Source organism: Salvelinus fontinalis, chromosome 28 (assembly GCF_029448725.1).
Source record: "Salvelinus fontinalis isolate EN_2023a chromosome 28, ASM2944872v1, whole genome shotgun sequence".
Classification (NCBI taxonomy): Eukaryota; Metazoa; Chordata; class Actinopteri; order Salmoniformes; family Salmonidae; genus Salvelinus; species Salvelinus fontinalis.
In genome coordinates, this window is record NC_074692.1 from 14,362,414 (window position 1) to 14,380,098 (window position 17,685).

General features: G+C 44.1%; 1 protein-coding gene across 1 annotated transcript; it reads left to right on the forward strand.

The window, feature by feature from the left end:
* The first annotated feature begins 15,937 nt into the window (after window positions 1-15,937).
* On the forward strand, window positions 15,938-17,579 carry LOC129826232 (immediate early response gene 5-like protein). Its single transcript, XM_055886734.1, has one exon. It carries the CDS (start codon window positions 16,148-16,150, stop codon window positions 17,132-17,134), a length of 987 nt encoding a protein of 328 aa, XP_055742709.1. The 5' UTR covers window positions 15,938-16,147; the 3' UTR covers window positions 17,135-17,579.
* Window positions 17,580-17,685: the final 106 nt, after the last annotated feature.

Sequence of the window (17,685 nt, forward strand, 5' to 3'; positions counted from 1 at the left end):
TGAGAGGAAATATGTTAAATTATGAATGTGTTCATTTCTGCATGTTTCTGACATGAAGGGAGTTGATAAACCACATCACTGTCAAAGACAGAGGTCTTAAATCTAAAACTTGAAGGGCAATACAGGAGAACCCACTGACTGACGGACACATCTGGGCTCAGTTTAGACAAAGTGATTGAAGCAGTCAAGCATCTTCCTGATGTGTCTCCTGCTCTGTTCACAATTGAGTTCTACCCTACTGAGCACACCACCTCATTTTAACATGGAGAATATTTGGTTGAGACGTTGATCAATGATATTTCAACATTTATTCACAGCCAAAAAGACAGCCAGAAGTTTGTTAAATTACAATGTGTTATCACTATGCTTTCAACCATCTACAATAAAAGCACAACCAAATTCCAATGGAAAACAATGTCAGATTTTTGGTTTAGTTGTCACCCAAATGTCTATTACTATCGGGTATGAAGATAAGACCAAGATGCAGACCATGTCGAATAAACAATAGTTGAATATTCCAACAGGGGCAGGCAATAGACAGGTCCAGGCAGGCAGGGGTCAGTAAACCAGAGGTGGGGCAACAGTACCGGGTGCAAGGCAGGGTCAGGGTAAGGCAGAGGTCAGTAATCCAGAGGGGGTCAAAGGTACAATTCGGCAGGCAGGCTCAGGCAGAGTGGTTAGGCAGGCGGGCTCGGAGTCAGGACAGGCAAGGGTCAAAACCAGGAGGGCGAGAAAAGAGAGACTGGAAAAAGCAGGAGGTGAGACACAAAACGCTGTTTGACTTGAAGAAACAAAACGAACTGTCAACAGACAAACAGAGAACACAGGTAGAAGTACATGGGATAAGGCGGAAGATGGGCGACACCTGGAGGGGGGTGGAGACAAGCACAAAGAGAGGTGAAACAGATCAGGGCATGACAATTACTGAGCTTTCAACCATTTAAAAGTTCAGCAAAGTTCAAATGAGAATACAATGTCAGATATTTTGTTTATTTATACAACAGATACATGTGTTATCACTGTGCTTCGTCTAATAGCAGAACCAAATCTAATTGTATTTGTCATATGCACCGAACACAACGGGTGTGGACTTAACCATGAAATGCTTGCTTACGAGGCATTCCCAACGATGCAGAGTTTAAAAAAAATAGTAATAAAAAGAAAAATAGTAACACAAGAGGTGTTACAAAGGTGCACCTTGTGTTGGGTACAATCAAAGGCCATTTTGATATCAACGTTGTGAACAGAGTGCCCCATGGTGGCGGTGGAGTTATGGTATGGGCAGGCATAAGCGACGGCAACGAACACAATTGCATTTTATCGATGGCAATGTGAATGTACAGAGATACCGTGACGAAATCCTGAAGCCCGTTGTCGTGCCATTCATCTGCCACCGTTACCTCATGTTTCAGCATGATAATCCACGGACCCATATCTCAAGGATCTGTACACAATTCCTGAAAGCTGAAAATGTCCCAGTTCTTCCATTTGCTGCATACTCACCAGACATGTCACCCATTAAGCGTGTTTGGGATGCTCTGGATTGACCTGTATGACAGCGTGTTCCAATTTATAAAAAATAAAAAACTGAAATAAATAATTTACATAAGTATTCAGACCCTTTACTCAGTAGTTTCTTGAAGCATCTTAGGCAGCGATTACAGCCTTGAGTCTTATTGGGTATGACGCTAGAAGCCTGGCCACTCAACCATAAAGGCCTGATTGATGGAGTGCTGCAGAGATGGTTGTTCTTCTGGAAGGTTCTCCCATCTCCACAGAGGAAATCTGGAGCTCTCTCAGAGTGACCATCAGGTTCTTGGTCACATCCCTGACCAAGGCCCTTTTCCCCCGATTGCTCAGTTTGGCCGGCCGGCCAGCTCAAGGAAGAGTCTTGGTGGTTCCAAACTTCTTCCATTTAAGAATGATGGAGGGCACTGTGTTCTTGGGCACCTTCAATGCTGCAGACATGTTTTAGTACCCTTCTCCAGATCTGTGCCTTGACACAATCCTGTCTCGGAGCTCTATGGCATTTGCAAACATTTCTTAAAACCTGTTTTCTCTTTGTCATGATGAGGTATTGTGTGTAGATTGATTAGGAACATGTTATAGAATAAGGCTGTAACGTAACAAAGTGTGGAAAAAGTAAAGGGGTCTGAATACTTTCCGAATGCACTGTATGAACTGTAACACTGTAAAATCTTTGAAATTGCATGTTGCGTTTATATTTTTTTCAGTGTTTTATTTTGGGCGGGACTCCTGGTATCATATGAATACTCAAGACATGGAAAATGTGTACAATTGAAGGAAGGTAGCTATAAAACTGCTAAATGCTCTCGATGGCGTAATGTGTAGAATTGCAGAAAATGTTTCTCTCTGCTAACAAGAAGGGTGTGAACAGTTTGGGGTCGCATGGGTTGTGAGGTGGGGGTTTGTTACTATGCCGATAAATTAGAATATCCATCTTTGCCTCCTAGAAACTTTGTGTGAGCGGACCATCTGAAATAGTACTTGAGTACCCCATTATGAGCCTACAACACATAAATGGTTCCTAGCCTTCCATGAATAAGGCTACTTTCTGACACTAACACGTAATAATATAAAAACAATATAAACGTTTTATGGAACTGAAACTGAATAAAAACTGGTAAATCAAGTCTGAAATCTAACTGAAACTAGACGAATTTCAAATAAAAATCGAAAAATGAATAGAAATAAAAATGAATAGAAAATCACAAATCTATAATCTATATTAAGCTTGGTGCAGATATTCCAGGTAACTGTTAATGAACTATTTAGCAGTCTTATGGCTTTTTAACATTCTGATGGCTTGGGGGTAAAATCTGTCTCGGCGCCTGTAGGTTCCAGAGCCCATGCTCCGGTACCATATGGCCGGACGGTAGCAGAGTGAACAGTCTATGGCTTGGGTGGCTGGAGTCTGTGGCAATTTTTCAGTCCTTCTTCTGACACCCCCTGATATAGAGGTCCTGGGTGGCAGGGAGCTCGGCCCGGTGATCTACTAGGCTGTCCGCACCACCTTCTTTAGCGCTTTGCGGTCGAGGGAGGTGCATTTGCCATACCAAGTGGTGATGCAGCCAGTCAAGATGCTCTCATTGGTGCAGCTGTATAACCTTTTGAGGATCCGAGGGCCCATGAAAAATATTTTTAGCCTCCTGAGGGGGCCTTCTTTACGACTGCGGGTGTATATGGACCATGTTAAGTCCTTAGTGATGTGGACTTCAAGCAACTTGAAGCTCTCGGCCTGCTCCACTACAGCCCTGTTGATGTGGATGGGGGCGTGCTCTCCCCTCTTTCTCCTGTAGTCCACGATCAGCTCCTTGGTTTTACTGACTTTGAGGGAGAGGTTGTTGTCGTGGCACCACACCACACTGCTAAGTCTCTGACATCCTCCCTGTAGGCTGTCTCATCACCACCGTTGTTGTCAGCAAACTTGATGATGGTTTTGGAGTCGTGCGTGGACATGCAGTCGAGGGTGAACAGGACGTACAGAAGGTGACTAAGCACACACCTGAATTGCAGTTGAGATTTTATTAAAAGTAGAGTACATGGTGCAAGTGATTAATTCTGTTCGAGATTCTGACAAGTTATTACAGAAATTGTGAAGATTTCCATAGACCTGCAAGCTTTGCATGCTATCAAATCAAATCAAATGTATTTATAAAGCCCTTCTTACATCAGCTGAAATCTCAAAGTGCTGTACAGAACCCCAGCCTAAAACCCCAAACAGCAAGCAATGCAGGTGTAGAAGCACGGTGGCTAGGAAAAACTCCCTAGAAAGGCCAGAACCTAGGAAGAAACCTAGAGAGGAACCAGGCTATGAGGGGTGGCCAGTCCTCTTCTGGCTGTGCCGGGTGGAGATAATAACAGAACATGGCCAAGATGTTCAAATGTTCATAGATGACCAGCAGGGTCAAATAATAATAATCACAGTGGTTGTCGAGGGTGCAACAGGTCAGCACCTCAGGAGTAAATGTCAGTTGGCTTTTCATAGACGATCATTAAGAGTATCTCTAAAACTCCTGCTGTCTCTAGAGCAGGGGTGTCAAACTCATTCCACGGAGGGCCTTGTGTCTGCAGGTTTTTGGTTTTTCCTTTCAATAAAGCCCTAGACAACCAGGTGTGGGGAGTTCCTAACTAATTAGTGATGTTAATTCATCAATCAAGTACAAGGGAGGAACGAAAACCCGCAGACACTCGGCCCTCCGTGGAATGAGTTTGACACCTGTGCTCTAGAGAGTTGAAAACAGCAGGTCTGGGACAGGTAGCATGTCCGGTGAACATGTCAGGGTTCCATAGCTGCAGGCAGAAGAGTTGAAACTGGAGCAGCAGCATGGCCAGGTGGACTGGGGACAGCAAGGATTCATCAGGCCAGGTAGTCCTGAGGCATGGTCCAAGGGCTCAGGTCCTCCGAGAGAGAGAAAGAAAGAAAGAGAATTAGAGAGAGAATACTTAAATTCACACAGGACACCGGATAAGACAGGAGAAATACTCCAGATATAACAGACTGATCCTAGCCCCTCGACACATAAACTACTGCAGCATAAATACTGGAGGCAGAGACAGGAGGGGTCGGGAGACACTGTGGCCCCATCCGACAATACCCCCGGACAGGGCCAAACAGGCAGGATATAATCCCACACACTTTGCCAAAGCACAGCCCCCACACCACTAGAGGGATATCTTCAACCACCAACTTACCATCCTGAGACAAGGCCGAGTATAGCCCACAAAGATCTCCACCACGGCACAACCCAAGGGGGGGCGCCGACCCAGACGGGAAGATCACGTCAGTGACTCAACCCACTCAAGTGACGCACCCCTCCTAGGGACGGCATGGAAGAGCACCAGTAAGCCAGTGACTCAGCCCCTGTAATAGGTTTAGAGGCAGAGAATCCCAGTGGAGAGAGGGGAACTGGCCACACAGAGACAGCAAGGGCGGTTCGTTGCTCCAGTGCCTTTCTGTTCACTTTCACACTCCTGGGCCAGAATACACTCAATCATAGGACCTCCTGAAGAGATCGAGTCTGCGTCTCTCACATGGGTCGGCAGACCATTCCATAAAATTGGAGCTTTATAGGAGAAAGCCCTGCCTCCAGCTGTTTGCTTAGAAATTATATGTACGCTATTGATCATGCACGCTTTATATGATTACATAAGACATTTATATCCTGAACAAAAATAAAAATGCTCAATTCAGTTCAACCCGTCTCACCCAATGTGGTACGGATCTAATGTTTTTATTCCTTATAACTGGAACTTCCCTCAGGAGCTAGCCAGCTAACTAGCTACTAGTCTTTGTTAGCCACGGATAGCTGTCTTCACCCTTTTCTCGATCACCAGCCAGCCAGCCTTAGCTCGAACAACACCTGTCTATCTGCTCAGCACGATATCAACCCAGAGCATATGGGACTGCTTCTCTCTACCAATCACCGGATTCCTGCCACTCTGGATCATTACACCGGATCATCAAAGCTAGCTAGCTGCAAACGAGTGGCTACTGTTAGCTAACGCCTCTGTCCTGAAGCAAGCACCAGCTAGCCTTTGTGCTAAGCCCATATACCAGCTAATTCTAGGGCAACAACACCTCCTTTGCCAATTGGCCTGGATCCTTTATTGTCGACACGGAGCCCACGCCGATCCATCACGACTGAACTGCCGACATGATCGCCCGATGTGGTCTCAACAAGCTATTCTGTTACGGTGTCGCCAAAGAACCATCTACTAGCCCCGTCCCGCTAGCTTTTCTGAACACTGTGTCCCCTGCTTGCCTAGCATGGTAGTGACTACCAAACAGCACCCTGACTGCTGCTCTTTTGACCCTATGATCACTCGGCTACCCAGCTGATGCCCCCTGGACTGTTTCAATAACATGGTACCTCATTTTGTTTACCTGTCGGCCCCAGCCTCAAGCTCAGGCTCCTGTATGTACTTAACTGACCTGCTCTGCCCAATCATCACCATCTACCCATTGTTGTCTTAGCTCTCCTGATCAACACCTGTGTTTGCTTTATGCCTCTCTCTAATGCCTTGTCTACTGCTGTCTTAGCTAGTTCTTATTGTTTTATTTCACTGTAAAGCCCTCAGTCTCTCTCAAAATGCCTTAGATGGCTCTTTTATCTCACCCCAGAACGCCCAGAAATCTGCTCCTTTTATTCTCTGTCCCCAACGCACTAGATGACCAGTTCTTATAGTCTTTATCCGTACCCTTATCCTACTCCTCCTCTGTTCCTCTGGTGATGTAGAGGTTAACCCAGGCCCTGTAGCCCCCAGTTCCACTCCTATTCCCCAGGCACTATCATTTGTTGACTTCTGTAACCGTAAAAAACTTTTTTTAATGAATGTTAACATCAGAAGCCGCCTCCCTAAGTTTGTTTTATTCACTGCTTTTGTCACACCCTGGCCTTAGTTATCTTTGTTTCCTTTATTATGTTTGTTAGGTCAGGGTGTGACATGGGGAAGGTTTGTGTTTGGGTGGTTATATGGTTAAGGGGTTGTTGGGTTTTGTGTTTGTGGTTTTGTGTTGAGTGAGTATGTCTAGGTATGTCTATGGTTTAGTGAGGGTTTCTAGGTATGTCTATGGTTGCCTGAGTGGTTTCTCAATCAGAGACAGGTGTCTTTCATTTGTCTCTGATTGGGAGCCATATTTTAGGCGGCCATAGGCATCATGTGTTTGTTGGGTCATTGATTTAGTCATCGTCTTAGTCTGTGTCTAGGTCTGTTTCAAGTTTGCATGTTTTGCATTTAGTCGGTTTTGGTTTCACGTTCTGCGATTTGTTGTTTTGCTTCGTTAGTTCATCTCCTAAATAAAGAGAAGATGTATTATTTACACGCTGCGCCTTGGTCCTTTCTCTCTCCCATGGACGATCGTGACAGAATGACCCAACCAATTTGGACCAAGCAGTGTGAAAGGAGGGAACTAGAGCCAGTGGTTCGGAGAGTGGAGGTGAGCAATGGGAAGGATACAGAGACTGTTAAGGATTTATTGAGGAGTTTGGAGGAGAGTGAAAAGAGGGACCTGCTGTGTTGGTGCGTGAGGAACGACATCCACCCGACAGAGCGTGTGCGGGAGGTGATGTTACCTGAGTCAGTTCTCCATGTTCGTCCTGAGTTGCGTGCTAACCGTCTAGGAAGGACAGTTCCACAAACCAGGCCTCCTGTGTGCATTCCTAGTCCTACACCTCCTGTAACACCTTTCCGCCCCAGCCCAGTACCACCAGTTCCGGCACCACGCCCCAGGATTCCAGGGTGTCCCCAGAACCCTGTTCGCATTGTTGCTTCTCCCCGCACTCGCCCTGAGGTGCGTGTCCTCATCCCGGTACCACCTGTGCCGGTACCACGCACTAGGACTATAGTGCGCTTTGAGAGCCCATTGTGTCCTGTTGCTGCTCCCCGCACTAGCCCTGAGATGTGTGGCCCCAGCCCGGTACCACCAGTTCCGGCACCACGCACTAGGCCTAATGTGCGTATCCAGGGTCCAGTATGCCCTGTTCCTTCTCCCCGCACTAGCCTTCAGGTGCGTGTCCCTAGCCCGGTACCACCAGTTCCGGCACCACGCACCAGGCCTATAGTGCGTCTCAGCCGGCCAGAGCTGCCAGTCTGCCCCGAGTCGTCAGAGCTGCCAGTCTGCCCCGAGCCGTCAGAGCTGCCAGTCTGCCCCGAGTCGTCAGAGCTGCCAGTCTGCCCCGAGCCGTCAGAGCTGCCAGTCTGCCCCGAGCCGTCAGAGCTGCCAGTCTGCCCCGAGCCGTCAGAGCTGCCAGTCTGCCCCGAGCCGTCAGAGCTGCCAGTCTGCCCCGAGCCGTCAGAGCTGCCAGTCTGCCCCGAGCCGTCAGAGCTGCCAGTCTGCCCCGAGCCGTCAGAGCTGCCAGTCTGCCCCGAGCCGTCAGAGCTGCCAGTCTGCCCCGAGCCGTCAGAGCTGCCAGTCTTCCCCGAGCCGTCAGAGCTGCCAGTCTGCCCCGAGCCGTCAGAGCTGCCAGTCTGCCCCGAGCCGTCAGAGCTGCCAGTCTGCCCCGAGCCGTCAGAGCTGCCAGTCTGCCCCGAGTCGTCAGAGCTGCCAGTCTACCCAGCGCCATCTGAGCCATCTGTTAGCCCAGCGCCATCTGAGCCATCTGTTAGCCCAGCGCCATCTGAGCCATCTGTTAGCCCAGCGCCATCTGAGCCATCTGTTAGCCCAGCGCCATCTGAGCCATCTGTTAGCCCAGCGCCATCTGAGCCATCCGTCTGCCATGAGCCATTAGAGTCACCCGCCAGCCATGATCAGCCAGAGTCGCCCGCCAGCCATGATCGGCTGAATCCGCCATTCAGCCAGGATCTACCAGAGACACCGAAGCGGAGATCGACTATGGTGGAGTGGGGGCCACGTCCTGCACCCGAGCCGCCGCCATATTAAGGCCTACCCCGGATCCTCCCCTAGACTTTGTGTTGGTGCGCTCGGTGTTCGCACCTTAAGGGGGGGGTTATGTCACACCCTGGCCTTAGTTATCTTTGTTTCCTTTATTATGTTTGTTAGGTCAGGGTGTGACATGGGGAAGGTTTGTGTTTGGGTGGTTATATGGTTAAGGGGTTGTTGGGTTTTGTGTTTGTGGTTTTGTGTTGAGTGAGTATGTCTAGGTATGTCTATGGTTTAGTGAGGGTTTCTAGGTATGTCTATGGTTGCCTGAGTGGTTTCTCAATCAGAGACAGGTGTCTTTCATTTGTCTCTGATTGGGAGCCATATTTTAGGCGGCCATAGGCATCATGTGTTTGTTGGGTCATTGATTTAGTCATCGTCTTAGTCTGTGTCTAGGTCTGTTTCAAGTTTGCATTTAGTCGGTTTTGGTTTCACGTTCTTCGATTTGTTGTTTTGCTTCGTTAGTTCATCTCCTAAATAAAGAGAAGATGTATTATTTACACGCTGCGCCTTGGTCCTTTCTCTCTCCCATGGACGATCGTGACAGCTTTAGCACACTCCACCAACCCTGATGTCCTAGCCGTGTCTGAATCCTGGCTTAGGAAGGCCACCAAAAATTCTGAAATTTCCATACCCAACTACAACATTTTCTACCAACATAGAACTGCCAAAGGGCGTGGAGTTGCAATCTACTGCAGAGATAGCCTGCAGAGTTCTGTCTTACTATCCAGGTCTGTGCCCAAACAGTTCGAGCTTCTACTTTTAAAAAGCCACCTTTCCAGAAATAAGTCTCTCACTGTTTCCGCTTGTTATAGACCACCTTCTGCCCCCAGCTGTGCCCTGGACACCATATGTGAATTAATTTGCCCCCCATCTATCTAAAGAGTTTGTACTGTTAGGTGACCTAAACTGGGATATGCTTAACACCCCGGCCATCCTACAATCTTAGCTAGATGCCAATCTCTCACAAATTATCAAGCAAGGTATCAAACAGGTGCAACCCTAAATCCGTAAACATGGGCACCCTCATAGATATCATCCTGACCAACCTGCCCTCTAAATACACCTCTGCTGTTTTCAACCAAGATCTCAGCAATCACTGCCTCATTTCCTGCATCCATAACGGGTCCGCGGTCAAACGACCACCCCTCATCACTGTCAAACGCTCCCTAAAACACTTCAGCGAGCAGGCCTTTCTAATCGACCTGGCCCGGGTATCCTGAAAGGATATTGACCTCATTCCATCAGTAGAGGATGCCTGGTTATTCTTTAAAAGTACTTTCCTCACCATCTTAAATAAGCATGCCCCAAAATGTAGAACTAAGAACAGATATAGCCCTTGGTTCACTCCAGACTTGACTGCCCTTGACCAGTACAAAAACATCCTGTGGCGTACTGCATTAGCATCGAATAACCCCCGCGATATGCAACTTTTCAGGGAAGTTAGAAACAAATATACACAGGCAGTTAGGAAAGCAAAGGCTAGGTTTCTCAAACAGAAATGTGCATCCTGTAGCACAAACTCCAAAAAGTTCTGGGACACTGTAAATTCCATGGAGAATAAGAGCACCTCCTCCCAGCTGCCCACTACAATGAGGCTAGGCAAAAAAGCTTTGCTTCTCCAATCCAAAATTAAATTTAGAATCGGATTCCTATTTCGCAAGAAAGCATCCCTCGCTGATGCTGCCAAACATACCCTTGTAAAATTGACTATCCTACCGATCCTTGACTTCGGCGATGTCATTTACTAAATAGCCTCCAACACTCTACTCAGCAAATTGGATGTAGTCTATCACAGTGCCATCCGTTTTGTCACTAAAGCTCCATATACTACCCACCACTGCGAACTGTTGGCTGGCCCTCGCTTCATATTCGTCGCCAAACCCACTGGCTCCAGGTAATCTATCAGTCTTTGCTAGGTAAAGTCCCGCGTTATCTCAGCTCACTGGTCACCTTAGCAGCACCTGCCCGTAGCACACGCTCCAGCAGGTATATTTCACTGGTCATCCCCAAAGCCAACTCCTCTTTTGGCCGCCTTTCCTTCCAGTTCTCTGCTACATTGCTACATTGCTTGGATCTTTTATTTCAGCTCATGAAACATGGGACCAACACTTAACATGTTGCATTTATATTTTTGTTCAGTATAATTCAAATATTTTATAGACAGGTGGGTCCACCCCAAAGTGCCGCATGTCATGACAGACACCTGTCTCGATCATTGAGAGAAGACTTGAAATAGATAAGATGGTGGCTTACACATTGTTGGATTTATTCATGGAGCAAAACCGTTATTTATTCTAATAACAGATTTTTCTAAATTGAAATGGGGGTCAACTGGACAGATACATTTTATGAGATTCCTGTTTCCATGAATCGAGGACGAAGAGAGTATCGCCAATACCAGCAATGGTTGAAAAAGTATCCAATTGTCATACTAAGTTAAACAAGCTAAAGTAAAAGTGAAAGTCACCCAGTCTAATACTACTTGAGTAAAAGTCTAAAAGTATTTTGTTTTAAATATACTTAAGTATCAAAAGTAAATGTAATTGCTCAAATATAGTTAAGTATCAAAAGTAAAAGTATAAATAATTTCTACTTCCATATATTAAGCAAACATCACCATTTTCATGTTTTTTAAATTTATTTACGGATAGCCAGGGGCACACTCCAACACTCAGACATAATTTACAAACAAATAATTTGTGTTTAGTGAGTCCGCCAGATCAGAGGCAGTAGAGATGACCATGGATGTTCTCTTGATAAATGTCCTGTCCTGCTAAGCATTCAAAATGTAACGAGTACTTTCACGTGTCAGGGAAAATGTATGGAGTAAAAACTACATTATTTTCTTTAGAAATATAATGAAGTAAAAGTAAAAGTTGTCCAAAATATAAATAGTAAATTACAGATACCCCCCAAAAAACTACTTAAGTAGTACTTGAAAGTATTTTTCCTTAAGTACTTTACACCACTGAATACCAGGTTAGTTGAAAAATCTCTGGCAACATTTTGTGTTGGCAAACCTGTTACAGCCAGTATAATAGATACCAATTGTTTTGGGTTAAATTAAATTATCTGGTGTTACAATCTGTAGCTATCCCGAGGACAGGTCAAGGCAAGTTCTACTGGTAAGGTTTCTTGACTTGGACATTCATTTTTTTGCCAACACATGGCTCACTTTTGCTTAACCAGCTAATCAGCTGCTTTTATCGATCACTAAATCTATTCATTTAAAATTTTTGATTACTTCTCATTGCCATTATCATTCACCTGATAATAAGAAAAGATATAAAAATATATATAATTGTTTCACATAATATGACGTGGGTTCCTGGGTCACCAGTTTGCCTCAGCGGGGGTCCCTGGGGAAGAAAAGGTTGAAGACCCCTGATCTACAGGTATAGGGTCCTGTACTGATACAGAGAGCAACTGTTTCACAAAGGCCGGTATCAAAGGAGAAAGATTAGTACAGTGGCAATAGTGCATTGGCATACACAAGATTGCCTCTATCGTTTGTTACTAGCATAACTTCCACAGAGAGGCAGTAAGAGTGCACTCTGGCTGCACTACAGAGCCTCTGCCAGTCACACTCCCTCACATTAAGCTGGTAGAGACTGATGCAGTCTCATGAATACAAATCCATTCCCCACACCTACCGCCTGACTGACTGACTACAGGAGGCCACACAATCAACGCATGGAGCACAAACCATTTGCATACATATTAAAGTGACGCTTCCAAAAAATTGAGAGAGGGAGAGCGGGAAAGGGAAGACGCAGCGAGAGAGAGGGTATATGCAAACAAGGCTTTCGTCAAATATGCAGGAGCTAGCTAGCATCACTCAGGCATAAATCTGCATGCTTCCACAATCAATCGAGCAAGCCCAAGTTGTACAGTGAAGTGACTGACTGTCTGAGATGCACATGGTCAAGGGGACACCTTACAGGGCACCATGTTATTTAATATAGTGTCATATCAGAACACGTTAGATGAAGTCCCTTAGAACAGGTAACCATAGTGATAACTGCTAATTGATTGGGCTAAGCCAATGTGACTGATTATAGGTAATGGACATGCTGACAAAACAGCATGTCCTGGCAGTATGGAAGATCTGAAAAATATGACTGTACCTCATTCAACATTGGAGTTAACATTTCTGTTCATGCAAGGAAGCTCGATAAAACACAATTTCCTGGTCTGAGAATTGGGAGTACTGCCATGCTGGGTTTCCCATGACTGTGTGTGAATAGTAGCCTACATGTTGGACACCCTTGAACCCTCTTTCCTGTTTTCCAGTCTGAGCATGAGGCAGGGAACCAGCGCATTCTGTACAGGTGATCCTACACACAGGAAATGGAAAACTGTGGGAGGAAATTAGTAACAGGATATGTTGGAAATAACATAAAGGACATAGAGAGAAAGTGTCATATGATCTGAAACACAAGGTTGATTTATGTAGCCTCAGAAAAATGTGGTTTTGAATGGAGAATTTTTTTCATTATTTTGCTCTCAGTGTGCCGTGCACATACAGAACACATGGAAACATTATGACTTTAGCTCTGTGAAAAAGGCTACATTTTCATATGTTTTAACTCATTTCTTTTTTCATAGCACTTGTCTTAAATTCAACAAATGTGTGAATGGATTGAATTTCATACATCTGTTTGCCACATTTAACAGCAAAGACCTTCAGTAGTAAATGCTCTGCTATTTGTTCATAGATTTACATTTTGTGGTCATAAAAGCTAAATCTGACCTGTTCCTTAAGTTTTGTTTTTGTTTTCAGGAGTACAGAACCTATGAATGTGCCTCTTGCAATACACCTTTCATAGTATAAATAAACAGCTATAGTGGCTGATGCTGTTAATATTAAACCCTGCAGTGTGTATCATGGTTCAAAGACGGGTTCTATAGCTCCAAAAATGAACCCACAGGTTTACAAAAAAACGATGTTATTGTACATTTGTGTGGTGCTCTTAATGTAAGATCTTCGCTGTCTTTGTTAGAGCTTTCAGTCGTTCTGAAATGGGAGTGGCATTGGCAGAGAAATTGTGTCAATATATATCATTTTACAACTTTCTATTCAATTTGCATTAAATATTATATATCTGACTTTTCCTTGAAGGTTGCAGGTTTAGTCTCTTCTGAAGGATGTTTCCTGGAGTGGTTAAATATTAATACAACACCATATCCTGCTCTTCCCCCTCCATCCCTCTTTCTCTCTCTCTCTCTACTTATTGTTCCACCCTCACAGTAACCTTGCTATGCATATGTAAATTTAGCACACTTGCTTGATGGAGGCAATTGTATGCATCTTTACCAGCCTACAGCCTCAATCTTTTTTCTTTCAGCACCTTCCCTCTTCCATGTTACACAGAAATCAGTCTGCATTGCAGGGATTAGAAATGGTTGCTTTGCATTTTAGAAGTTTATATAGTTAGTTTACATTGGAATTGTTCATTTTCTTGGAATACGTAGAATTTTGTTGACTGAGATCATTTAATAAATGTATAAAATTCAAAGAGCTAACCCTGATCAGAGATCTAGTCTTAGAACTATACTCTTCCCATCCTCTTTTCACTGCCTTGGAGAGTAAACTTTTTTTTCCAATTTTGCTTCAAAGATATATATTTTGTCATGCTTATACATCAATAACCCTTGTGATACACAAGGTGTCACCGAAACCACATGCTACTACTCTCTGAGACAGTAATCGCTCTATTTTCTCTACAGGTCAAAATAGATCGTAGCACTGTATTGTAACTAGCTACCGTTTTGGGAATGGGTCCACTCTAGAGACAATTGAAACAGAATTGATTGTGATATTCAGAGAATCTGCAGGGTTGTTGTCTGTAAACAGTATGCAGATCAAGTCGTTGGCACAATTATTTTCTGTGTAGATTCTTTCCTCTTGATATCTTTACCTTAAGGCCTTCAATAGCCATCTCCCTCTTGCCTATCACTAGTTAAGACCATTATTTCTCTCTGAGTTGATTGAGGCTACTACTGTACCACTTGTCTACTTCCTTGCATTGTTTCTCCTTGGTCTGTCCATCTAGCAGTGTTGAACAAGTAATGGCGCTATTGTTAATTGTGCTCAGGGTGAGTATAGGTTCTTATCCAACACATTAACATGTTGTAATATGGACATTTTTATACTGCTGCTTAGTGTTTACTTTAAATGACAATAATTTGATTCAATTTAGAGTTAGACAAGGATGGCACATAAACAGGTGTATCGCTGCATGTCACTGCATTAGCGCCCTTGACTTGGCTGTCTCTCTGTCTGTCAAAGAGGGTGACATGGTGTTAAACATTTGACCTGCACCCTAATAGTGCTTGGTGCTGTAACTATGCCCCACTTTGACAGAGATGTTAACTGTGTGTGTGCGACTGTCATGTATGTGCCCTGACTTGACACTAGTGATGGCAGTGTCAAGAAAAAAAAATGGATGTGGATGAATTTGAGTGTTTTAAATAAACACTGGTGAATTCAGGTTTCTTTTTTATTCTAGTATACGTTGGAATTGTAGTTCCCATCCTTTATTACAGTTAAAAACTCAAACAACACTGACTTGAGTGTAATGGCAGTAGGCTGTATTGTTGTTACTGCATGCCTCCATCTCTGCCAGTGCGTTGTATTTGAAAGACTGAGGCTATAGCAAACCAAGTGTTCACCTTGTGGGTGGGGGAAATCCCTTGTGTCAAGGTTCAAAGACAGTCAAAATGAGTCACACTCATTTGATTCCCTGATTCTGGACATTCTGAAAATATATACTTAAACACTTCTATACACTGACTGACTTACCATCACACACTACTAATTTGACCTACAGTTTTATCAGGGCATAATAGCCTTAATTTGGTTATTTTTTTCACCTAAGTGGTTAACTCTACAGTAACCCACAGTATTTGGCAGAATATAAAAGATTTGTGTATATTGGGTATGTGTTGTGAAATTGTTAGATATTACATGTTAGATATTACTGCACTGGCGGAGCTAGAAACACAAGCGTTTCGCTACACCCACAATAACATCTGCTAAACACCTGTATGTGACCAATAAAATTTGATTTTATTTTATTTCAGGTGACCAATATGATGTCATCCATCTGTCTTCTATCAGCAAATGTGCAACTCGGTGTGTGTGTGTGTGTGTGTGTGTGTGTGTGTGTGTGTTTGCGTGCGTGCATGCGTGCGTGCAGCATATTCAGTTATTCATTATTCAATTAATTTCTGCACATCTCATTCAACATAACTATATGTTGGATGAGTTGAAATAGTAATTTGATTAAATGTCATTTGATTAAACGGCATGTTTGATGATAAACGTAATATATTCATATAAATTAATAATACGTAATATAAATTACCATTGGGGAGATGAAAGTGTATCCTACTAAGGCATTAGTAGGCTGTGCGCTTTTGGCACGCATATATTTGAATAGCAGTATAACAGCCTCTCTCTCATTGGTTAGTACTACAAGGCGTGGCAAGCAAGCCAGTCTTTAACGACGCCGCGGTTTTGTTGGTGGAAACTGTAATGGGGAGTAACCTATGCGAAATAGCTTTAAATCCCTCACAGCAATGAGGGACATCATGCCCATTTCCAGAAAGTATGGGAAAGCATGTTCAGATGTTCTCCACGAATTGATTAAACTCTAGGCAGGTTATTGCTATTTTTACGCACAGATTAATGTATTTTTTTCACTAGAATCAGATAAAAACAGTTGGACATTTTTAATGATGGAGGAATGTGCCATTGACACACAGAATCTTATCTCCATTTCTTTGCAGAAAATCCATAACTCCAGGACGCAGAGAGGAGGTATCAAGCTCCACAAGAACCTGCTAGTTACCTACGTCCTGGCGAACGCTAGAGACTTTTACATGAGCGTGGAGTTCGCAGGAATGTACAGCATACAGCAGAACGGGGAAATGAGGACTGTCTCTGATGAAAAGCAGGACTCATTTGAATTGACCGGGGACTGCGACGATATAGCTGGTGAGTTTTGCTGCAACTACAGCGGGGATTCGTTGGACACTTACCACTGCGCAGCACCACAGTCGGCTGGTTACCCAGTAATGGTGCCCGAAGCGCACACCCAAACGGTACCTGCCTGTCCCATGGCTCCTGTGCGTCATTGTGACTCTAACCCAGCAATGGTGCCCGAAGCGCACACCCATACGGTAACTGCCTGTCCCATGGCTGCTGTGCGTCATTGTGACTCTGACCTGTTGGACTCGGAAATCAGCTGGGACTGTTTTTCGGAACCTTACACATCCAAATGGGACATTCTTATTTCAAACACACCCAACAATCAAAAGACTGTATTGGACTTGGACACACATGTAGTGACTACTGTCGATTATGGATATCTCCACGCAGACTACTGCGCGCCTCTGAAACAACATGGTCAGTGCCTGCAAAGTTCACCTAAGAAACGAAAAATTGACATAAATTATGTTTCTGATTCCGATTACCTGTCTGACTTTTTGCCCATGTCATGCAAACAGATTAGGTCTGAGGACGTTTATTGTTGTAATTCCGAACAGCTGGACACAAATAACATCTCCAATCTAATGTCAGTGTTAGACTCGGGGTTTAATGAGCTGTTGAACTGGCAAACGGACTTGGAACAAGTAGGTCTAGTCAATGGACAAACAAACTGTTGCAAACAAGCATTGGCGGGCAGCGGTGGATGGACGAGAGCAATTGAAGCTTTTTGATCGACACACTTTTACTTTTTTCTACACTCCATTGCTGGTCTCAAATAAAATATGTATTTTACACACTTAACACGATTCTCCACTCATTTTAAAAGCTGTTGAACTCAATTTCACTTTTGCGGAGAGGGCCCTTTCTTGATCCTGCACCAGCATGTTGCCTTCATGTGATAGGCACGAATGTGTGACGCAGAACGAGCTCCACCATGCGATAATAGAACATAATTACACCTATTTTGCACACAAAATGTATAGATATCACTGCCGTGAAATTATAAGAAAATTACCAGGTGTATTGTGCATTTTATAGGGCAATATAGGCTGTTTTAATTAGGCCTTTTGTAGACCAAGTTCATTTTGTTTAAATATGTCTTACATAATTTCTGTGGCATGCCATCATACTTAATGATGTCCCTCCACAAAACAAGGTAGTATAATTTTGGTAACTAAATAATACATGTTATTTACAAAGTATTCAACTGCATGAATGTATGTATCAAGACAGTATGATTGAATATGTGAAACAGTGTATCCAGCTGTAGACATAGGCTATA